A 24,900-nucleotide genomic window follows, 5' to 3' on the forward strand; every position below is an offset into this window, starting at 1 on the left:
AAGCGCGCTAGGAGGCGCTGAATCCCAGGGAGCAAACTGTTCAAGCGGTGAGTGCCGCAAATGAGTCAATGTGCGGAGGCCACTCATGCTGGCCGTTTACCCTCGTTACTCTCCATCATTTATGACCGTTTTTCTTGCCTTCTCCGTTATCTGTTGGAATTCCAAGCAACATCGATGACCATTCGTAAAATTAAAGGCAACATGCAAAATCCATAATACACGAGCAAATGAATATTTGTGTGCATACAGATCACCCTTTCAACAGAAACATTTTGCTCTCAGACAGCCTTCTGTCAAGGATCTTGGAGAAGACAGAGAAGCTCTTCTTTTTTGCCTGTTTGGAGGTAAATGTGACTGAATGGCTGGAGCACAGCCTGGGGTTCACGCGCTGCAGCTCAAGCCGGTGTCTGTTCCGGAGAGTCTGAAGAAAGGCAGTAGGTTTATGAAATGGGATGAGGTAAGTCATCAGTGTGTCAGTCAGTCTCTGCGGGCTTTTCCATTTTAAGTTCGCGAATCAAACCTGGTTGCTCTTACGAAGCGTGTGCAATTCACTCACTGTGAGTCATTTGTCCTGTTATCCTGTTATTCAAAACTGCAATCACATATCTGTACAACTGCTGCAGTTAAAACGTCAACATTTGTCTCGAAGCCCTGAATTTGACCTCATGTTATGCACTAGCGTAGGACGCTGAATGGCCATAAGAAGGGGAATTTGTTGAAACGACCTGGGATTTATCCTACTGTCCTTTAACGCAGTCTCAAAGCAACATGCGCTACGTTTATAGACTGTCCCTTGCACTGTTTGTTGCAACGGTTCAGGAAATACCAATATATAGATACTTTTCATGGGCAATCTTATTTGCACTAAGGTATTGTACTTATTCAGATTACAAAGAAAACGCACTGGAGGGAATATCAATACAGTTCTTGATAGCTACATGGCACTTTTTTTTTTATTACAATCTTTATCTATCTATCTATCTATCTATCTATCTATCTATCTATCTATCTATCTATCTATCTATCTAGATAGATAGATAGATAGATAGATAGATAGATAGATAGATAGATAGATAGAGTTTAATCGACTTCTAGAAGCATGCAGGTGTCTATACTTGAGGAATATGGAAACATAATACACTGCTTCAGTGTGAGATCGTATATGGTGGAGAAAAAACGCGACTCCTCAGGATGCTGTGTCACCTGTTGGTTCAGATGGAGTTCTTTAAAAACACCGAAAACTCGTCATTGCTGTGACTCAACCGGTTTTAAATTGAAAGAAGCTCGTTGTTTTGACATGTTTTACGTGCGCAATCATGTGTCGTTGATTTTGAAGCATACAAATGAAGACATTAATTATGGGCACTTCATCCTATTTATAATTTATGACAACATAATGGTTTATATTAAAACAAAATATTTGCCTCAGTCTGGCTGGTGCCCACAGATCAAATGGCTAAATATCTGACTATGTAGACTGCTCAAACCTCCAAGTTGATGATTTTCCCCCCACATTACATAATTGCATCCCTGAAGTATGTCTTTCTATATCAAATAGGAAATTATGCACAAAATTAAAAGACAAGGCAGAGTTGTCTTGGATATATAAAAAAAAAAAAAGAAATTTACCTGTTACCTTGAAGTACGCTACATCAAATAGGAAATTATATTAAAATATATAATAAAAGGCTCATAGGATCTATTTTAAAAAGAATGGGTTTGCATATGAGATACAGATAGTGTATCCCAGAGTCTGTTCTTAAATGGTATGGTCTCATATGATTAATTGGGCGGCTTTACATATATCATAAATGCTGTTCAAATGTACTTACCATTGCAATGGTAAAATAGTGAAAGCTACCAAAAGGAAGGCAGTAAATATAGGTTTGTTGTAAGCTTATGCTGAAAATGCAAGCAGTTCAAAGCTTGGAATACACGTAATACTGAAAATATTGGTCTGTTGCTATGGCAACTTCCATGCTTTTAATCCTCCTCTTCTTCCCTCCCTTATATTAGCTAAGATGCACTTAGCCACCCAACTTAGATGTGCTTGTGTATGTGGGCAGATCCTCAACAGATCTAAAATGACACAATTAGAGAGCTGTAAAGGGTATGCAGAACTTTGGCTGACAGAGCGCACTGGGTTGAGGGTGAAATTGTCCCTTTCTTTCCAGAGAGTACATATTTGTTTCCCTACCACACTATTTCAATATCCTGCTCTAATGTAGATATCCAAGTAATATTAAATTAAGTGCAGTCACAGATCCTTGTAGAGGAGACATACTCAGACTGCGTTGCTAGAGTTTTGCATCTCACACTGAGGAGAATTACTGAAAATCCGTAATCATGCTTATGTATCATACACACATGCACACGCACACGCACACACACACACACACACACACACACACACACACACTCACACACTTATGCAATGTCTCACTCAAACTTCACATTCTAATCCGGTTTAAATCTCCCCACAGCATATAAAATCACAAATTTTAAACGGATATGTCAATTTTGAATTCTAAAGAAAATTGCTGTGTTGTACAGTAAGCGTACTGTAGTAAATACTTAACATATGAAAATAGCAACTACAACAATAATAATAGTATTTATTATTCTTATTACTAATATAATAAGTTATTTTTACATTTTTGTCATTTTTTTCAGTTTCTGTGCCTAAATTAATCTAAAAAAGAAAAATAGCAAAAGGAAAAGACTCTTCTCATGTAGTACACATGCAGGCAAGTCTGTTTCAGATAAATATAAAAGACAAATAAACAAAAACTGTTTTGTATTATTTTATTAAGGATTCCTCTACAGTGACACCAGTGACCTTACGTGTGGATCCTCAGGGCTACTTTCTGTACTGGACTGATCAGAATAAGGTAAGATTACTGTTTCAGTTAAGATCAATTTTAACTAACATTCTTTTTATCTAGTGAGCATTATTTTTTATTTTTACTCAGATCAAAATGATTATTTCTGTCTATTCTCAGTAATGTAGGATTGGATATCAGCATAGAGGCATGTGATTTATTTTGTAATAATAATATGTCAGCCTAATTTTAGCTGCAGTATGTTGTCACATTTTGATCTGAAGTTGAATTCTAGCCTGAAGATATTTGGGAGACTTTGTCCATATTCCAGATGGACAGCTCATGGCCAACTGTTCACATAGAGTGTATGGGTTATAGAGAAACCCCAATTTAACTACAACCAGTGACATGGTAACTGGGCAGCAAAATATCTGTGGAAATCTTTTATTTTTTTAAATGATTAAACTCTTCTTGAATACTGATGGAATTTGAAAACCTGTTGTTATTATTTGTTATTTTTATAAGGTGCAGGGAACCGCATTTCATTCATCGTTAGCATGATTAGACTGAAATAGACTGGTTGTCTAGATTGGCCATCATCAGTTCCTGCACAGGTGCTATTCTTGAAACTATTTATTTTGACAGCTGTCTTGTAGCATCTGTAACACAGCAGCCCAGGAGGCAGCAGGGCAGTGAGGTGTGGAAAGGGGCTGATGATGGTACAGGAATTGCACTCCCAGCCAGGCATATTCTGGGGCATATTCTGGGGCGTATTCTCAGGCATAGTCCCAGGCATATTCCCAGGCATATTCCCAGTATGGCTCAGAACCATGCAATCCCTGATGCTTTGCACATGACAGGTTGGGCTGAAATTTGGACAAAACGTACATGGAGGTTGCAAGGAACATCAGTGCGTGTTCAGCGATCTGATTTATTTATAACCACTAATGCTCAGATTTGGAGAACAGTGTTAACCTGCTCACAGTATAAGGGGCTTGCAGAAGCTTAGTCATACGACATTGGCTACAGTTCTCATGCTACGAGCTGAAGCTGGCAGTACTCAGAATCTGTGGTTTGCACTCAGTGTTGAGTGGATCGAACTGACATACTGTTGTCCTTTAAACCACTGAATAGCCACATGAAGACATTTAGGCCTCTATATTTCCCTTACGTGTGTGTGTGTGTGTGTGTGTGTGTGTGTGTGTGTGTATGTATGTGTGTCATTGAATGTATCCTGCTGCGCACAGTGAAAGCCCCAGTGTTGCATTATCACCTGCAGTGTTTATATAAGTCCAACTGAACACAAACGAACAGTAAGAGTTCATTCAGTTCTGGAGCTTTTGCAGGGTGCTTAGGCTTTGATTTGAGAGGCAAACTTTGACTTTACTTCCTTCATCTTGGGCAGCATGGACACCATAAATTGAATCCACCCAGTGTTTTAATAGCAGTATTATTTGACTGAAAAAGAGATTGCAAGTGATACTGCTTGCTGCACCTTTAAGATCTGAACCTTAATCCTGGTGAATAATTTATGCAGAAATAATAAGGCCTCTACGCTATCTTGATACAGTATCAATCGAGCAAGAAACATGCCACCCAAAGTAAATAATAATACATTTTGTTTAAATAGCAATTTTCAAACAAGATATATTTTCAAAATAAAAATAGAAGAGACAAGAAAAATTAGTTTTTAATAATAACAATAATTTGTCCAATAATTAGAGTAGCTTCTCATAGTTTGTTCTTATGGTAATTGCTTTAAAATGATCCAATTCGGTTTCTGAGTGGGTGGAGTTACAGTGCAGGAAGCACATTCTGCAATGAGACAGTATCATTGGACTGGATCCTTCCACCAGCTGAGGAAATTCTTGTTTTCCTTAAAGCTATGCTGACTTTTGTTAGAAAATATTTATTGTTGTTAATATTAGTATACTGTTCACCTTCCATGAATGATCAGTTTCTAAAAAGTGAAAATCTAAAAATCCACAAGTAAGTCTCTCTCCAGCTTGCCAGACTTATATGTTGTACCCTAGAACCGGACTAGATCTGTTTCTGTAAAAGCCTCAGTGTCTTTTAAAAGGGAGCATTACTTTTCTTCTTGTTGCAACAAGGCTACCCACGCATAGGCTGGCCTTCAGTATGTGGTCCTGGTATAACTACAGTTAAAAGGTCTGTAATGTAGCTAAAAGAAAGATTAAGCAGTTTGTGACACATTACTTGCTCTCAAGTGCTGTGTGGGTCAGGTTTCCATGACCCATGTCTGCCTACATGTATAGGTCTAGAGTCACCAGAAATAAATTCTAATAAGAAATAAAATAATAATGACCCAGATTAATTTAAAACCACACAGCTAGCACTAATAACATTCAGATGATTGATAAGATGTTTTGCATTGATCGAGTGCTGTATACACTCTTGTCTACTCAGCCTGATCCAAACATCAGCCTACACCTACACCACTAGTCAATTTGTAAATAGTTTTAATGAGCTCACCCAGCACTGTCTCCACAATGACATCTGGATTCAGTTCTGCTTTACTGTGGGATTGACTGGAACATATCTGATTGGTTGCTTCTCCATTCTACAGATTCCAGTGGAGTTTTGCTATGGCACTATGGCACAATGATAATGTCACATGGGAACTGAAGGCTACCCCAGAGCTATCTTTAACTATTACTCCCCCCTTCAAAAATCAATTGCAATTTAGGCCATTAGGCAAATACGAAATACAAGGTATTGACAAGCTTTGCATGCCAAAGCATCTTGCTTATTAGTGAAATTAAATGTCTTTGAGTTTCTAAAAAGCTGCATTCACCTAAAAAACATTAAATGTCATCCGCAGTTTTCTACAGAAATGTAATATTATCTATCTTGTCATTGATTTACGTTTTGGATTGTAGATGCTGTTGAATAAAACGTAGTGCAAAAGGAGCAAGATATATTCATGGAGAGATATTTGTACATGCTAATTCGATCAAATTTACTCTGGTATCTTTAATTTATCTTTGGAGGATATGTTGGAAGACTAGAGACAAGCACATTATGTTCTAGAGAGAACAACTGTGTACTGGAACAAATGTGTGTGTGAATTATAAAGCAATCCACTCATGAAATCATAGCTTACACTGATGCGCAGTGTGCAAGAAGATCATAACAGTTACCAGTGGTAGCAAAATAATAGCTTGCTGTAGTGTTATGCAAACCAACGCTCTTTTGATCAATACTTGTGTTTCTATTTTTATATCACTGCAGGCTGCCTTGTCACCAGCAAGAGGCAAGAAAAACATGACACTTATTTAGTACCCAGCACCAGTAGACCACAGCTATTGTATCAGGTGCATGACTTATTCTCTCCCTGAAAAAGTCAATGTACTGCCCTGTTATGCATAATACCATGGCTATTTGATCACTTAGCCTGAATATGATCAGTTCCACAAGCGTACTGCTAAAATGGCTGGTGCCTGCCTTTCAAACTGCTGTAAACCATGGTCCCTTTCATAGAATTAGCCTCCCTCTCCTTTTGCCACGCTGCTAGTCACAGGCTTATCAACATGTCTGAACCTTCATATATGCCTGGCTCACCCAAGTGATGAAAGCAGCAGGAAAACAAAAATATAAAAAGGCACATGAAGTGTGCAAATTGGCATATAAATGATTTCTGTAGTATAAATATTGTATAGTTGCTACAGTAGACACTCTTTTTGAACCAGCTCAATAAAAGAATAGACATTTTTTTAACAGCTATACTGTCAGGTTCATGTCCTTTGCTAAGCGGATTTCCACTCTTTCCACTCTTGTATGATTTTTCCCTGTATATGTTTTGAATCCTAACCTACGCAAGTACTTTGTCAGGTATTAAAGTTGTGTCTTATGTAAGATTATCTGCTCAACCTCCAACCCTTAATGCAGTGCATAGCTTTTATCTAGGTGTTGGAGGCTGTATATCAGTGTTTATTCAGGACGAAATCCTGTGTTTATTAACACTATATCCTCAAAAGAAGTAAGCTTGCTGTGATGTATGCCTTAATTTTCTATGCACCAAATCCCCGATGTCCAACCACCATATTATATATTTACAGAAAACCACATTCTAATTTAATTTTTCTGCTGAGCCAAATAATATAACTTTTAAGATTCTTTTCAAACTGAGAATACAAAGCAGTATGTTCAAATATTTTCTTCTTATTATAATCTGGATAGGCTAAAACCCCCATGTCCTTGAAAACTACCTAACTGCTTTGCTTTACTATTGACCTTTTTTAACTAAGGTGTTCCTGAACTGTAGTATTGATACATTTTACCATATATTGCATTTATGAATCTAACAATGCCAAAAACTATGACTCTAAAAATGGTGATTCAGCACTTGTGTGATTATTTAGATTGATTATATAATGTGTGCATGTTATCAAAACCTCATTAGCACTTTGATTTAACCTGAATTTCACAGTGTATAATTATTTATATATGTGTAAAGAATATATTCAATATTCACTAGAGGCAACAGCAAATAATGTCTAGAAGCTCATTAGTATCTCATATTACACGTAATTTCAATATTTTTCAGTTTTGAATATATGTCTTTTTAAATGTATTCTGCCAAGGCAAAGTTTAGTGTAGTGCTTCGTGAGGACAGTGTCAGATTTAGGTAGTCCCCCATACTGGATTTACTTGGGCCTGATACTGAGTTTGAGCATTAAGTTTTACATGCTATGTTGTTTCACGCATTCTACTATGCCATGTGTTGTGTGGCATCCTCTTATTGTTAGGAAGTCATGTTCTTTTGATATTTTTCTTCAAAGAGCTTTATGATCAGCATGATGCATGAGACTTTCATTCTTAATTCATGACAGGAAACGGATCTGTTAGACATCACCCACATCAAGGATGCTAGAACTGGGAAATGTACCAAAACACCAAAGGTAAGTGTGTTATCGGTGCTCTGTGTGTCATGGTCACTTCATTTATTCTTTGCAGATCATATTAATCCACCTGTGTGTTTGCTGTTATTAGGTCTCCAGTATATCCTATTACCTTGCCCATTATACCTACCACATGCCCTGCCTCCCATACTAAATATAGATTAATGGTGCTTGTGGGTGATAAGAATCTCTCAAAGTGGGTAATGATCTATGCAGTGAGGGGTGAGGCAGGCATCTGGACCCATATTCAAATCTAAAAAAGGATCAGTATTTTCCAGGTTTCCTGGGTTACCTTCTTTCCTTCACACACATATACATACACACACATGTGCGTGCGCACACACGCACACACACACACACACACACACACACACACACACACACACACACACACACACACACACACACACACACACCAGACCAAGGAAATTAGATTACAAGACCAGTACCTGGGCTAACTGCATACTTTACATAATTACAAAGGGCATGGACAAAAAGGGAAAGCATATTACTTTTACCACATACATGTGAAACAAATGTGCCTATTTTTACAAACCTGGGCAAACCAGGATATAGCTGCCTAAATTCTCACCCAGTTCAGGACTGTTGGTGGAAGAAGTGATTGCATGTGTTTTATAGTATAGAAAAAAAAGGGAATAAAAAGTACCCCTTCCTCCACCAATACGTTCACACCTCCTATTTCCCCCCTATTTGTAGCTGTGCTGCCATGTATACCGCATCTACGAGGGCTTTCAGAGGGCTGGAGGGGGGCTTGGGACCACGCATGCTGGAGAAGGGGCAGAATTAACTAGAGTCTGACATACAGAGACCCAAGATGCTTTCAGAGTTAATGCATCCAGTGTGATCCAGCATATTACTCAGCACTTAATCAAACAAGACATGTGGCGTGTGGTAGAGACATGCTAATACTAAGCACCAATGGTCACACTGTCTTCATACACATTGAACTTTAAGATATTTCACATGCAGATAGAGGAGCTAATTCTAGTGAGGTCTGCAGTGGGAGGTCCAATGATGAGATCCCCATCTCTAATTATTACTCTTATTCCCAAAGGCACAGTATGTCTGTAGTAGAGGATAATTTGGTTTGAATGTGGTTTTAGCACACCATTGCACATTACATTCATGGGTATCATGTACTGAGGCAACACTATTTCTTGTTTCACTTCTTGGTCATAAAGCTCATCCTATGGTGTGAAAATTGAAAAGAGGTTCATTAAATTCATGATCAGTTTGATACTGTAGCAAATCAATGCATAATCTGATACAAAGACTAGACATTTTCTAGTAATATCTGCCTTTCTCTGTTAAATCTCAGCACCTCTATCTTCCTTCAGTATTGCAGTTTCATGAAAGCTCTAGTGGTTTAACTGTCTCAGTCAACACCTGCAAGGGTGTAACTTTACTGAGAAATGAAAAATTGGGAAATGATAATGAGAGATTTACATCACAAATGTATATGAATCCTCTTAATTTAGCATTACAAATCACATCTTGGATTTAATAGTAGGTTGTGTATGTGTACCCATCTGTTGGAAAGCCACTTGTACTTTGGTAATGGCGCTGCTGCTGGTTGCCTAATAATGAACATATGGCCGACTAGGAATGGCTTTCACTGACACAAGTGCCAGAATTGTACAAATCCCATTTGTATGTTTATATATAATATCAAATTGCACTGTGCTGCAATGCCATTTCTGGTTCACAGAAAGATGCCTTGTCTGGGCAGTAACTTTCTGGTGTCTGGGCATGGAGCCACTTGTCCTCAGCCCAGCAGGCCGCAGGGCTGGCAGGAGGCAGGCCGGAGAGGCACGCAGAAGAGGCTACTGCTCTCATTCCTGCCCACTTCATCTCGAGCAGAAAGTGCCTCTAGGAAGATTAGCAGCTCAACATCACTGCCGTGAAATCAGGCCGGCCCATCTGTTGACACGCGTCGAGAGGAGAGGAGAGCCTGAATGTCAGTTAGGATGTCTAAGCTGAAGAAAGCTTTAAGACTCACCATATCTTTTTTTACTTCAGCTTCTTGGCCCAGGTTTCTGATTTATATTTCAGATATGCACCATTTTTCTTAAAGTGCAGTACATGGTGATTCAGACGTATGTCCCCCATGATGGAAACCGTTGTGTCATGTATTTTTAGACTGAGGAAGGTGCGTATGGAACTGCCACTCAGGTAGCAGAGCCTTTCAACATTTATAACCTGCTGTCACACAAAAGCAACAAATGCTCTTTACCACCCTCTGAAAATGTTGGCAAGTACAATAATCAGTTAGATTTGTTTAGTGGCAGAATTAATTGCACTCATACCAATGAAATGTTATAATGATGGTATCTGCTAAATGAGTATGCTGCATCCTCTGGCACTGTGGATCTCATTGTCATAGGGGACAGGTATTCAATTTGCTATAGTGGTTGGGAAAGAGAGACACACACAGCCATAATTTTCCTTGTATGCGAAGCTCGTCATGCTGGTCAAACCTGAGCCACAGCAGAGCCTCGGGTTGCTAAACGTTTGGTGAAATCCTGTTCTCTGTGGAAGCAACGCCTTGATGGATTGTTGCCATAGAAACCCTGGTGGAAAGGCACCCTGTGTGTGACCAAAGCCACAGGCAGACGAGCTAATGAGGTAGGAATGAAGGCCATCCGCTACAGTAAGGATCCTGAGCAAGTGCAAGGCAACAATACATACAACAGCATTGTGTCTCATCTTGTCTTGCCAGTCTGACAAGTTCTCCCTTGACTCTTCTTCCTCACCAGCATAGCAGTAGTAATGGATATGTGGTTTTGGACCATTTGCACGCCGATACATTTGGGTTCAAATGTTGGAGGGAATTCACTGATTACTGTAGATGTATGGTCAGAGCCAGAGGACAGGAAGCGCTGGACTTGGGTCCTACCTAGTGAATTAAAACAGCAGTGTTTATTAGCTACTGTGGAAATATGTCTCTGCACACTGAGAGCACACTTTTTCTTTAAAGTTCACTTCTATAAAGTCCACTTCTATAAAGACCACTTCTTCCCTTTCTTAGCAAATGAACATAGCTATTAACCTCATAGCTACTGACTTGCCCAAGCATTGCATGGTGAACAGACAATTCTAAATCCAATTTATTTCTTTCCAGCTCCCATCAGAATTTGCCCTAAACATGTAAGAGCTTGCTCTGCCACACAAAATGTAATTATTTAGCTTGCATATTAAAATGCGAAGGAACCTGAGAGCTTAAGATGTCAAGGCAGCTAAAAGCTTACCAGACTCCCCATATATAAGCCTTTTGCCACTGTTAATGAAATCTTGTCTGGTCAGTGTATGGTGTGAGGGCTTTTTCTGGAGTCCAGCATGTTCATGGTGCAGTGCTCTCACATGCCTGCACTGTTGCTGTGTGTTCCATACCATATATATTACTAGAAACTGCTAAACCTGAGATTGTGTTGAAATTACAAATAAAGAGTTTGTGCACAGCTACCTAAATCTCTTAAAGAGCTCATTTATATACTAATACCAGTGATGTTAACATCTCAGATCTGCACTGTGAAAAATTACTTCATGTCATAATACCCAAAGGAATATGGGGAAGAAAATATGTATAACAAAAAGTAGGAAATTGGGAAAATTGGGTACAGAAAGTGAGCAAACACTCTGGGCATCGGATCAGTTATTTTAACTTTATTCAAAAGGAATTCCAGCCAGCAGAGAATTGGACCTAAATAAGAGTAAAGTGTGCTGGGGCATATAACTGGAGAAGATCAGTATCTTGACATTTCTGATATATACATAAACATGGATACATTTTATCTTAAAAAAAATACTTTCCTGTTAATATCTAACAGTGTATGATTAGAGTTCCACAGTAAGTGTGGGCATCAGGAAACCTGAACAGTTTAAAAAGTAATAAGTGTGGGCAAAGAGATCCAACTGAAGAGGAAACCCAGGAAGTAAAGTTTCTCAAAACTGTTTACAACAATCTGCGTTGGATTCAAGTGTAAAATTGGTAAAATTGGATGCAGAGATGTGTTAGAACTGAGATATGAGTCACGAAGAAGTGAACTCCACTGGTTCTCAGAGAAGCAGTGAACTGACTGTTACAGCCCTATTACATGCACCTTTCAAGAGCTCCAAATCTAGGTCCAAAAAGGGTGCAACATAAAAAAAGAAACACAGAGACTCACTCTGTATGGGATTTTCAGTGATGTATTGTTGGTTTTCTTGTTATAAGAGAACAAAACACATACAAAATATACACATAACATAAACTAAATCTAAACAGTAGTGTTTTTTTTAACAACTCAATGCTAATAATGGAGAAGCTTTTCATATAACTACTTGAGGCCCTGTGCATAAAGCCTCTAAAGATCAAGTACACTTCAAAGGCTCTATCTAAGAACCTAGCTGGACAGCAAGTACTAACTCATAAGGCCCTATTCAAAGATCCTGGGACAGAAAAAGAGGACAGTCAACTTCAACACCCCAATCTCAAAGTCTACGACAGGTAATTGTGTAATTGTACCAAAACAGAGCCCTACAGAGCAGCGTCTACCGTGGCACACGTGGGGTCTACTGAGCAAGACACCACGGACGCCTACACATTCGCGACACAGATATTTAACAGCAAGTTAATTATCTCTCTAGCCAATCAGGGTATCCGTTTTGGTAACAATGTCATCTTGCCAGCTCACTGGTTCTTGGTGCGCCCTCATGTGGGTAACCTGAAAAATAAATTCTAACACCACCACACTAAGAAAGAATAAAAAAAAAAAAAAGTCCCAAGGACATAATACTGGCAAACTGGTTACAAGTGTCTTCTGGATGCTTTGCCTCACATAACCTCATTTTGTGTACCCCATTCTGTTTAGAGCGGGCATCAGAAAGGTGAGCGATGCCAGTCAGTTTGATTAGATAATGGTTGCATATTTCATTGATTTGTTTCGTACCAAACAGTGAAGTATCTTTGCTGTGTCCTGCTCAGTTTGTTTTGTACCTAGAGTGACAAAACTTTGTCTCTGTTTGGACTCTGTATAGATTCATCACCCATGTGCTTAGCCAACCAGAATCTCCAGTATCAGTATTTTTGCACTTAATTGTATTTGTTCAGCCGTTTGTTCAGCCATTCATTATGTGCTGCAGAAAATCATGCCTCGATTGGAAAGTCACTTTCATTGTAATTGTCTCCTGGCAGCTGATGCATTGCAGCAACAATCTGCTATACTGTTGAGTTGAAGGAGAGTGAGTCTGAGGCAGGAGAAGTCTTCCCCAAGCCATGCCACTAGGATAAGAGGGAGAACGTTGTGTCGGGCTCACACCACAGCCCATGCTTCCATTCGTAGCAGTAATGAGCCCCTTACTCAACCCTTGACTGCTCTCTCTCCACCACCAGCATGTCACCCCAGGCAATGGGGCCCTCCTACTTATCCAGAGGACCCCACAACAGGCGGTAGAGGCACTAATTAAATCGCCCCTCCCCACAAGCCTCACCTGGCAGCTCCAGTGAAGCCAGGTCACCAAAGACTTTCTCACATCCCCAGATCCTTTGTTAAAATGAGCAGAGAGAGAGAGAGAGAGAGAGAGAGAGAGAGAGAGAGAGATGTCCTACTGTGTCACTTTGTCTGCTTTATTACGGTGGCCATACCCAGCATGCCATATAGCTGTTGCTTTTACTAGTTCAACAGTTTTAGCTGCATGTCTGCATGTGTTTACTACTGTTAGGGTTTAGGATGGGTTGATGGTATAGGAACATCGGCTGTTTCTGGGTGGGGGTTGTTTAAACAGATTGTGTCATTGTACTTTTATACTGTATACCTTTATGTTTAAAAAGAATAAAAATAATTGATTGGGGGAAAAATGCCACTAGGTGCTATATAGCTTGAATTAATAATCCCATTAGTAGCTAAGTGCCATTTCTTGTGACTGCCTACTCATCAAAGATGTTTGCAAACACTGTTTGTTGCTAATCCTCTAAATGTAACCCTAATGGCCAGTAAATTAAGCCTCAAGACATTTGTCTTTCTCCAGGAAGCCAAGCTGCGAGAGTTACTAGATGTTGGGAACCTGGTAGGGCGGATAGAAAACAAGATGCTGACAGTGGTCACGGGGCCCGACATGGTCAACATCACATATCTAAACTTCATGGCCTTCCAGGAGGAAGTGGCAAAGGTGACTGCCATCACGGCTGTTAAGGTGCTATCATTTCAGTAATTCAGTTCCCCTCCAGACTGGGAAATATTCACTAATGTTGAATTTTTGTCATTGAGATATTTGTGCAGAACATTTTCAGGAGGAGCACTTGACCTATTTTAATGGATATTGCCTCTTTTGTTATCCACATAGGAGTGGGCAGAGGAGTTGTTTAGTCTGGCATCCAACCTGCTGGCTCAGAACATGAACAGAGAGCCCAGCCTGGAAAAAGCGTAAGCACCATCAGATCAGCCCATGTTAACGGCACTCACCAGCATGGCTTTGGGTGCAATAGGGCTGTGAGCAGGAGTTTCTCACACATATTAACCTCAGAACACCATTCTGCATGAGTGAATTTACACTGCCCTTCTGCTAAGGCTCCATGACATTAATTAACAATAGTTATTTTGTGTGTACAGTAAGTTTTTTGTATTTTACTCTTTTTGTGCATTTATGCTTTGGTTGGAGTTCCATTTTAAAGGATTGCATTTAAAATGCCAATTTTGTGTGTTCCTGAAAACATGGCTTGTTGAATCAGTTACACGAGACTCAAACTACAGCCAAACCAGGAGGGGCGTATTCCCGTCAAAAAGTAAGTCACCAGCCGTGGGCTAAAGGTTCCACCTTCTTACCCTTTTAGTGATAAGGAAAATGATATGGAATCCCAATGAGAGTGTCCTGATCATGACCTCTCTTTTATGCAGCATTTTTCGCATGTTCACGGCAGACCGGAAGCGTGTGGACACAGCGCTGGAGAGCTGTAATCTTCCTTCCGGCAGGGTGGGCATATGCTTAGCTAATCACTCCAACTTCCTGCTGAGAGATGGCATGGGTTCACAGAACAGGAAGTGATTGCATCTCGTTAACCAATAAGTGCATAGAGGCATGCCAGTGGGATCAGCTTGGTGATGCATCATTTAATGAAAAGCATATGTGACTTCAGAGACTATTCTGATTTCATTTTCTAGTACTTAGCAATGTTAATTGCTTGCATGTCCATAGCAGGACATTGTGCCATCGTAAGCCTTGTCTAATATTTTCTGTGCACTTACGATAGATCCATTTTATTTTTATGAGGTGTGCTACCTTTCCAAATCTTTGACGAATTAAATTTTAAAAATGTCATCCTCTAACCTTTGTAATAGCAGGAAATTTGTTATCTTATTATTATTATTATTATTATTATTATTATTATTATTATTATTATTAATAAACCTAGGCTGGAGGTGTCAAAAATCTAATCCAATATTAAAAGTCCTCAGAGGACTGGACCAAAAAAAGAAAGAAAAAAACAAAGAAAAACAAAGGTGTAGTTCCTGTTGTCTCCTCTGTGAGTCACACACACACTGACTCAACCTTTTATCTTTTTCCTATCATTTCCAACAAACCATAAAAGCATTAATCAGCCTTGAGCCTCGGTGTGGCTTTTGAGATTGACTGCCTCACTTGAACATTTTGAATGTTTACTGGGTAGTGACAAATCTTGGACAACATTGAGATGACACTGACTAATGTTTGCACTCTGACAACATTGTTTATTATTGGATTTGTTAAAATGATCCAATTGATTTAAAGTCAAATTAACTGGATGGTCCCCAGACTTGGAGAAAAAGCACTAATTAATTTGAAGGCCAGCTTAGAGCTTTTAGCTGTTATTAATATTGGACAGGATAGCATGAAAGCAGGAGCTGATCCTCTAAGTCCAGCCTGATTGATGTTTTGGATCATGTGCGTGATTAATTGGTTTGTATATTTTGATGGATGAGAGAGCACCAGGTCCTTAGATGCTGCTTTTGTTGGATGATTGGTGTGTTCAAAAGCTAACTGGTATAGGATTAGTGTGATATGTTGGGATAAATGCATATGCGTTGGTCAATGTTTTGCTCTCTTCCTCTTCGCGTCTGTGCAGAATGATTCCATTCCCCTTGATGACCTAACCCCCGATGTTTACAAATTATTTATTGCAAACCTCTGTCCTCGACCTGAAATCAACCAAATCTTCGCAGATCTGTAAGTCACAATGTTATGTTAGATTATAATGGTGAAAAAAAAGATGTTTATTTACAGTACACTTTACTGAGCATTTATAATTGGTTATTTTTACTGTGAGAGGGTTAAATGTTGAACTATATATTTTTAAAGGCAAACCTCCTTCATGTCTCTTCTTTTAGTGGAGCCAAAGGGAGGAACTATCTGACCATGGAGCAGATGACTGAGTTCATCAACAGCAAACAGCGTGACCCACGACTCAATGAGATCCTATACCCACCCCTGAAGACTGAGCAGACACAGCTCCTCATGGAGAAGTTCGAGCCCAACCAAGATATAATTTGCAGAGGTGAGCTCATGTTTAGCAGAGGTGAGCCCCTGTCTTGCTCAGTCCATCTCTGACAGTCACATCAGTCTTTGGCTGGACTGATGTGCTACCATGTCACCTCAGGCCAGGTTGTCCTGGGACAACAGGCAGTCATGAGCAGTGCTATATAATATATAATATGCTTGGTGTGTTTGGTTACTAATATTGCTCACAAGCTATCTGAAAATATTGCAAAATGATGCTAATAAATGTTCATTTTAATGTTCACACTACTTCTGAAAAGACATTAAAATATATAGTTGCCTCTAATTCCCTCAGTTAGACCATTTATTTTTACAGTCACTGACAGTTTTCCACATTTTTTGGTATTGTGTTTTTATTTGATAAAAGGTAGTGCCATCTCTTTCTCTGAAGGTCATCACCTTATCACATAGCCTAATATGAAGGCCCACAGTGGCGATGATGTGCCTCTGTGTATCACTCCCACACAATTGCTGTTCATAGCACTTCCTTCTTCTGCATAAATAGCTACACGAATTTACTTCTTCTCTGTTGCTTTGAACGTTGCAAATGCTCCAGTATTAAATCTGTTCCTGCCTCATTCTGGTTGCACAAACTAACATTTTCATGTATTTCTTCCCTTACCTTTCCCTTAGTTTCATTACCATAGCAACAGTAAGTCCTGAGACGCAGTCCATGCCTTCCAGTGCTGCAGCTGAGGAAGTTGATTTTTATAAAGCAGAATGCAGGCCTTCACTGGCAGACTGTGGGATCTGGTCACTGGATGGTCACAGGAGGAGCGCAGTTCGCCTGTGACAGCTGACTAATTAGACATTTTTAGCGTGACTTGAGATGTTGATAGATAAGGGTGATCACTGAGCTTTTTAGCTCACGGTGCCAACCTGACACCCTGCTGTCATACAGAATATAAACTATCCTCCCAGCCCACTGACACAATGGTTACATGAGCTGCCAGAAGAAAATTTCAGGAGTTCTGTTGAGTGAAGACATTTTTGGTCTAGCCATGGGTGTGGCTTCAGATGTTCCCTGTGAGCTCTGTTCCTCCCCTGGGGATGCAGTGTGTCCAAATTCATTTCATATATGAGACTGTCAATAAAGTCTTTATGATTTAATGTTGAAACCTTATTGACATCTTTGTGCCTTTAACTGGATGTGAATAGTTTTTGGCAAAAGATCTGATCTGAATTGTAGGCTTTACCATTTATCCTCCACTTTGGCAAGACAATTGCTAACTTTCAGCAGGGCACAGTAATTGTAGGCTTTGAAATCCATTTCACTCCCCTTTCCAGGGATAGCAAGGTGGTTTGTTTCTTCTCTGTGCAAACCAAAGCCTACTTCCCTCTGTGACAGTGACAGTGGCAGTCCCACTGAGATTACTCTGAAACACTTCGTGTTGCTATGCACTGCTTCCCTGATTTTGAAAAGGGCCATGGTTAATTACCTTTGGAGCTCTGCGAAGAACAGCTTTAATTAATGTAAACTGCTGGTGAGAATTTGTCACAGGGGACACCCATCTTTGAGTGTGTTTCCTACAAGCATGCTGGCTGTTGAGGGAACATGGATCTTGCAGCTTGTGTTTAATTTGATGCCTGTTTGCAATTACAGCACTAATTTCCTCGATCAGACAGGTTGTTACTTTAGGTGCAAAAATGGCTGTGTGAATCGGTGTGAACTGGCTCATTTTCTGCAGTGCATAGATAGAATTTTCCTGGTTGACTCTGGTGGCCAAACCATGTCAAGTACTGATGTACTTGAGTTCAGAAAATTCTTCAGCCTAGACATTTAATGCTAGGGGTTATTAAATGATACGCTTTTGAGCATTCAACATTGTACATCACCATGATGTGTTACAGGACAGATCTCGGTGGAGGGCTTTTCCAGGTATCTGAGTAGTGATGAGAATGGCGTGATCCCACCTGAGAAACTCGACCAAAGTGAAGACATGACCTTTCCTCTTTCCCACTACTTCATCAACTCTTCCCACAACACCTATCTCACAGGTACGTCTGTGTATTCGTCTACCTTCTAGGGCCTTGTTTTACTAAAGGCATTGTCTCACACGGCCATCCCGAGCTGAAGATCAAGCAGCAGTCATATTGATGCGCTGCTCTATTTACTTTCTCCCTGAGACTGGGTCTCCATTGGTCCATTAGCCCCTCCCAAAATTAGTCAGCTCAGTGTTGGGAATGGTGTGTTCATGTGCTCCCCAGCGGGGCAGCTGGCAGGGAACTCCTCGGTGGAGATGTACAGGCAGGTGCTGCTCTCTGGCTGCCGCTGCGTGGAGCTGGACTGCTGGAAGGGCCGCACAGCCGAGGAGGAGCCTGTCATCACCCACGGCTTCACCATGACCTCCGAGATCTCGTTTAAGGCAAGTCAGGCCCTACAGCCCCACACACATTAACATCTCCTGCACCACCCTTATGACATTTTATCCTATATGCATGATCCAAATGCAAGGAGTATTAGATTAGTGGTTACTGACCTGAAGATGACAGTAATAAAGAATGAAACTTCAGATGAGTTTATTACACTGACATCAATCTCCTTTGGCTGGGATTAATGGAGCTTGTAAGGAATGAGTTTAGCTGATGATTCTGCTTTCTCCACTAACCCAATTCAAATCAATTTACTCTCTTTCAGGAAGTAATTGAGGCCATTGCTGAATGTGCCTTTAAAACCTCCCCTTTTCCTGTCATCTTGTCCTTCGAGAATCACGTGGACTCGTGAGTGGCTGTGTCACACTGCCTCTCTGGGCTGCCTCGCTTACCTTTTGCCTTGGAGGACCAGTGTCCTCCACATTAAGAGCTGATTACAGCTATAGCAACAAGGAGTAGAGTGATTATAGCAGACCCTGTAATGCATAATTTGTTTTCAGTCATATCTCTTGATACACAGTTGCGGCTCGAGATGTCTCTCCATTTCTTTGACGCATGCAAGAAAATGTGGCACACCAAATGACAGCTCTTTATATTTAATGGGGGTTTTCATAAGAGTGAGGGAGTACTATAATTCAGGAAAAACACATGAAATTATTATGCTGATGAATAAATGCTTGGTAGTCAATGATGCATCTAATTTTAATGGTAATTTTGTCATTTTATAATGCGTTTTTATGGACAATAAAATTCTCTTTGCAAATAATCACAGTCCAAAGCAACAAGCCAAGATGGCGGAGTACTGCCGATCAATCTTTGGGGATGCTCTTTTGATTGAGCCACTTGAGAAATACCCTGTACGTACACGCTGTGCAGAATCTGTCCCACTCTTTCCCCATGACACACACACATATGTACAAACACTGGATAGAAAAGTGAGCCTGTAAGGTAATTGTGCTTTCTGGTTCATATATCTTTCAGCTTGAGTCAGGGTTTCCCCTGCCTAGCCCACATGAGCTCATGGGAAAGATCCTCGTCAAGAACAAAAAGTCCCACCCAAAGCCATCTGATGGGAGCACAAAGAAGAAGTTGTCAGAGCAAGCTTCGAACACCAACAGTGACTCCTCCAGTGTATTTGAGCCCTCCTCTCCCAGTGCTGGCCCAGCAGGTAGTCATGACTTCATGCCTTTAAAGACTGGAAGTTGCTGAAAGTGCTGAAGAGAGTAGAGTTCGCTGGTTTTTAAACTGCCATCCACTGCAGTTGCAATTGGTCTTCATTCTTGTTCCTTATCCTTATAGTACCACCTGGTGGTGTGTATGCAGAAGAGCATCGAATGTTAAGGCTTAACTTAAGAGGCGATTTTAGCTTTGCCATTTTAGAACTCAGATGCAGGGATCAGGAGCTGTTTTAGGAGGTCAGGTTAACAGCATGTATGTCTCAGGCAGAGAGCATTTTTGGAATATAAAGTTGTGTGAGTTTGATTAAATAATCATGAAGGAAACTGGAGTTTATCAGCTCTGCATCTCTGGCAGCTGTATCTGACTCCTCTGCTTCATCTTGCTTGAGTGCCCACTTTGGATAGGAAGACACAGCAGATATGAAATACACAAGTCAAACTTTTTTAAAATGATAAACTCTTCTCCAGCTTCAGCAGAGGTGGAGGCAGAAGATGATGAAGATGAGGATGAAGATGATGATGACTGCAAAAAGTCCATGGATGAGGTAAGTGGACTGACTCAGCATTCTCACCGCAAACCTGACATCCTATAATGCACAACAGCTGATGCACCTGTGTGTGTGTGTGTGTGTGTGTGTGTGTGTGTGTGTGTGTGTGTGTGTGTGTGTGTGTGTGTGTGTGTATGTATGTATGTATGTGTGCTCCGTGCAGGGGACTGCAGGCTCCGAGGCCTTCGCCACTGAGGAGATGTCTACTCTGGTCAATTACATCCAACCCACAAAATTCCACTCCTTTGAGACTGCAAAAAGTAAGCAGGGTTGCACTTAGTTTTTAAACTTGTTTATTCCCCCTCTTCCCCACACTATCAAAATCTGCTACTTTAGTGACTCCTTTTCCCGTTCTTCTATTTACAGAAGTCAACCGCAGCTATCAGATGTCGTCGTTTGTGGAGACCAAAGCACTGGAGCAACTCACAAAGACTCCTGTGGAGTTTGTGGAGCATCTACCTCATGCAGCATTAATGCACTGCCCCTTTCGTCGTTCTGTCACTCCATGCTGTAATAAGGGCACTCCTGCAGTAACCCATATTGGTATCTGATGATTAGACACATGTTTGGAAATGAGGACAAGTGCATCCATTTTTTATGCCCTACTTGTGACCTAAATAATCAGATCTGTCGAACACATTGGCTGATCATAGTGCGAATTAAAGGCACAGAAGCCAAAGCGAGGGCTCCACTTAATTACATGTCAGTGAGTCACAGTTATCAGGTGGAATGATTCACAAAGCACACTGTTCTTATCTGGCTGCTTCCACTCGACATTACCCAGTGTCATCCCATTCTTATCACCTGTGCCTGTACGTTTCCTGTACGTTATTATTTGCCTGGATTTGCATTAAACACAGTCAGGATGTCTTAAATAGATTCTGAGGAAACTGAATTTGTGTAAAGGACTTATTTCTACCCTTAACCAAATGTTTTAAGATATAACAAGCTTCAGCTCAGCAGAATCTACCCTAAGGGAACTCGAGTGGACTCCTCCAACTACATGCCTCAAGTGTTCTGGAATGCAGGCTGCCAGTTGGTGGCGCTAAACTTTCAGACAATTGGTAAAAGATTGTATCAGAACTGCCCTCTAAATATGTAAAATCATCATGTGCTACTTGCAGAATGGAAAATATTATGTTTTTTTCTGAGTTGCTCCTCTGTCCCACTCCTCTGCCAGATCTGGCCATGCAGCTGAACCTGGGCATGTATGAGTATAATGGGAAGAGTGGCTACAGACTCAAGCCAGAGTTCATGAGACGGCCCGACAAGCATTTTGACCCTTTCACAGAGAGCACCGTGGATGGTATTGTAGCCAATACCTTGTCAATAAAGGTTAGATGTGTGTGTATTTTATGGAATGAGTTAATTTAAACAAACACTTTTTCACTTTTTACTGTGCTTGCTGTGTTGCATGATTTCTTTGCATGATTTCCGCCGACCTCAATTCCAAAGCTGACTTACTCATGAAGAGTGAGGACACACAAGCCCAGTGGGAGTTTCATAAAATGACTGTCCTTTTTCTGCATGACTGAAACATTGCACTGCACAGTGTAATAGAGAGTATGCTCAACAAGTTCAAATTAAAAACTTAGACAAGGGCTGATGTTTGAATTGAAAGATTTTGATTGTAGTTAATGTCGATAGACAATCTCCTGCATTTGTAGAAATTAATAATCTGTCGATTGATAGTAAAAGGGATGCATTAAGTTTTGGCAATATTTTTGTGTTAAGGAATTCTTAAAGAATGAAGCAGATGTAAAATCTTCTAATTCCACATGATGTCTGGCTCAGTGACAGCACCAATTAAGTCTTCCTTAGGCATACAAACATACATACATACAAACATACAAACATATATACATACATACACTTATACATACCTACATACATACACTTATACATACCTACATGCATATACACATACATAAATATATACATACATAAACTCATATACACACACACACACATACACACACACACACATTATTTACATACATACATGCACACACATAAATACATTCCAACAATTTAGACATCCTCCATTTATATTTGTTGCAGTAGTTGCTGACATAATTATTGTTTTCCACAGATCATATCTGGACAGTTCCTTACTGATAAGAAAGTAGGAGTGTATGTTGAGATCGATATGTTTGGCCTCCCAGTTGACACAAGAAGGAAAGCGTTTAAAACAAAGACATCCCAGAACAATGCCATCAACCCTGTGTGGGAAGAGGAGGCAATCGTGTTTAAAAAGGTATTGTTGAGCAGTCTGACTGGAACACTGCATGTGGAGCTGCAGCATCATATATAAATTCAGCATGAAATCCTTCTGTTGTTTTGTCTCATGCAACAGGTGGTGCTGCCTACTCTTGCCTCGCTAAGAATAGCTGTGTTTGAGGAAGGCGGAAAGTTCATTGGGCATCGGTTAATTCCAGTGTCAGCCATTCGACCAGGTAGGTGTTTTCTTCCTGGACCAAAATTAGAGTTCTATGCGATTACATGATGACTTGACATGGTTACACGCTGGTTTTGTATGTGCTTTATTTTTGCTTCAGGTTACCGGTATATTGGATTGAGAAATGAGAAAAACCAGTCTCTCATGCTTCCTGCTCTGTTTGTGTATATAGAAGTCAAAGATTATGTGCCAGACACCTTTGCAGGTAACCTGTAGTAGTATTAAATTAGCACACAGTAATTGCCCACCTACCTCTGGAAAGCTTTGGTTAAACTGTATGGTGAATGTGTTTCTGCTGTGTTTCCGCTGGGATGAGAGTGGCAGCAGTTTACATTTGCAGCCTAAAGGCGTGAGGTGGGCGCTAGTGGGACACAGTCCTGTACCTAGTAGGGGCCCAGAATGCAAGACTTAAAGAGTGTTATGCCACTGGGGCTTACAGCAGTAACCTTTTCAACAGCATTTTACACATTCTTTTTGGCTATGACTCAGGTCCTGATGGAGTGGGCTCCTTGACGTCAGTGACACAGATGATAAGACACAGCAGGGAAAAGAACTAGGATGGCAATGTGGTTACACGAAACGATGCATTGACTGTCTATGTACACAGGGAATGCTCTGACCTGAAACTCTGTCCTTGTCTGAATGTGGGAAATGTGCCATGTTTGCAAAGACTGACTAGGTGTTTGTCATTGGAACAGATGTCATAGAGGCCCTTTCGAACCCCATTAGATACGTCAACCTAATGGAGCAGAGGTCCAAGCAGCTAGCAGCTCTTACATTAGAAGAGGGGGAGGAGGAGAAAGAGGCCAAAGAGGTAGGGCCTGCTTTACACTGAAGCCATGTAGTCCATGTCACCTACAGACCTGTACAATTCTCCTCACATTCACCCCAGTGTTGTGGTTTAATGGCATAACTCGATATATTTTTTGAGAATACGCTCATGACTGAAAATGAAAGAAAGAAAGTATTGCCTTGTCATTACTTTTATTCACCTGTTTTACTTGTCAGACTGAGCCTGGGCTTGAACAGGCATCAGAGGTGAAGAATGAGCCTAAACCAGCCCCTGTGGAGAATGGTCTGAGTCATGGCCCAAGTGCTACCCCTCGACCGGCCTCTCAACACTCCCCTTTGCCCCAGCCCACAGGTAACAGCCCCAAACCCTCCACCTTCTGTCCCCAAACAACACTGGGCTTGCCTCTGGGCTGGAGTCTTCCATTAACTTGCAAGAACAAAATTAGATTCCATTGAGAACATCAGATTATATGATTTTGCACAAATCTTATCTCCAGAGGTGTGTGTGTGTGTGTGTGTGTGTGTGTGTGTGTGTGTGTGTGTGTGTGTGTGTGTGTGTGTGTGTGTGTGTGTGTGTGTGTGTATGAGTGTGTGTGTTTTCAGGATCAGCTAAACCTGCAGGAAAGACAGAAGATCTTATACATAGTGTCCTTACTGGTCAGTTACATCTTGCATTAGACAGTGATATATCTGTCAGTGTTTTCTATTTAGGTCAATATCATATATTGTAAATGTGGTTTTAGTTTATATGTAGAGTAAGGTAGTATAAGAGAAGTTTGTAGGATAATAAATTAATAATCATGATGAATGGAATATTAACTCACCCCAGTAATCTATAATATATACTTTTTTCATTCTCTATGTGTTAAGTATGCAAAAAGCCTATTTACAGGTGTGAGCTAATATTCCAAAATCCAGACCATTAAATATGGTATAATGAGAGCTATACATCTTGCAGGGCAATTGAATGTAAGTCTTATTAGCTGTTTACGGTCTTAGAGATGGAGGCCCACACATTAGAGGAGCTGAAACAGCAGAAGGTGTTTGTCAGAGAACAGAGGCGACACTATAAAGAAATGAAGGACCTGGTGAAAAAGCACCACAAGAAAACCATGGAACTGATCAAGGAGCACACAGCCAAGTACAATGAGTTCCAGCATGACTATCTCCGCAGGAGGTCTGTGCTGCAGAAGTCTGCAAAGAAAGATGGTAAGAAAAGGTATGTCTGCTCTGCTCCCCACCCACTCATGCACGGTCGAGCCATCCTGCACTGAGACC

The 24,900-nt window shown here is 40.5% G+C and overlaps 1 protein-coding gene across 3 annotated transcripts in view; it reads left to right on the top strand.

The window, feature by feature from the left end:
* Window positions 1-82: 82 nt before the first annotated feature.
* Window positions 83-24,900, top strand: part of LOC113572657 (1-phosphatidylinositol 4,5-bisphosphate phosphodiesterase beta-1) — a 30,364-nt gene continuing 5,546 nt past the window's right edge. The window contains exons 1-26 of one of the 3 annotated variants that reach the window (XR_003410145.2): window positions 83-457; window positions 2,814-2,891; window positions 7,676-7,744; window positions 13,772-13,912; window positions 14,087-14,166; window positions 14,472-14,525; window positions 14,638-14,713; window positions 15,843-15,943; window positions 16,105-16,271; window positions 18,125-18,271; window positions 18,482-18,639; window positions 18,912-18,994; window positions 19,419-19,503; window positions 19,628-19,814; window positions 20,293-20,369; window positions 20,536-20,632; window positions 20,739-20,823; window positions 21,312-21,436; window positions 21,553-21,707; window positions 22,465-22,629; window positions 22,729-22,828; window positions 22,931-23,035; window positions 23,529-23,644; window positions 23,839-23,974; window positions 24,226-24,279; window positions 24,622-24,831. Coding sequence is in view for 2 of the 3 variants with exons in the window: in XM_027002410.2 (XP_026858211.1) it covers window positions 359-457; window positions 2,814-2,891; window positions 7,676-7,744; window positions 13,772-13,912; window positions 14,087-14,166; window positions 14,472-14,525; window positions 14,638-14,713; window positions 15,843-15,943; window positions 16,105-16,271; window positions 18,125-18,271; window positions 18,482-18,639; window positions 18,912-18,994; window positions 19,419-19,503; window positions 19,628-19,814; window positions 20,293-20,369; window positions 20,536-20,632; window positions 20,739-20,823; window positions 21,312-21,436; window positions 21,553-21,707; window positions 22,465-22,629; window positions 22,729-22,828; window positions 22,931-23,035; window positions 23,529-23,644; window positions 23,839-23,974; window positions 24,226-24,279; window positions 24,622-24,841 (2,960 nt within the window). In the remaining variant the exon portion in view is untranslated. Of the gene's footprint in view, window positions 458-2,813; window positions 2,892-7,675; window positions 7,745-13,771; window positions 13,913-14,086; window positions 14,167-14,471; window positions 14,526-14,637; window positions 14,714-15,842; window positions 15,944-16,104; window positions 16,272-18,124; window positions 18,272-18,481; window positions 18,640-18,911; window positions 18,995-19,418; window positions 19,504-19,627; window positions 19,815-20,292; window positions 20,370-20,535; window positions 20,633-20,738; window positions 20,824-21,311; window positions 21,437-21,552; window positions 21,708-22,464; window positions 22,630-22,728; window positions 22,829-22,930; window positions 23,036-23,528; window positions 23,645-23,838; window positions 23,975-24,225; window positions 24,280-24,621; window positions 24,842-24,900 lie in introns of all 3 variants that reach the window. The other 2 variants (XM_027002410.2, XM_027002411.2) reach the window with 2 other exon arrangements.

The sequence above is a fragment of the Electrophorus electricus genome, chromosome 13 (assembly GCF_013358815.1).
Source record: "Electrophorus electricus isolate fEleEle1 chromosome 13, fEleEle1.pri, whole genome shotgun sequence".
In the NCBI taxonomy this organism is placed as follows: Eukaryota; Metazoa; Chordata; class Actinopteri; order Gymnotiformes; family Gymnotidae; genus Electrophorus; species Electrophorus electricus.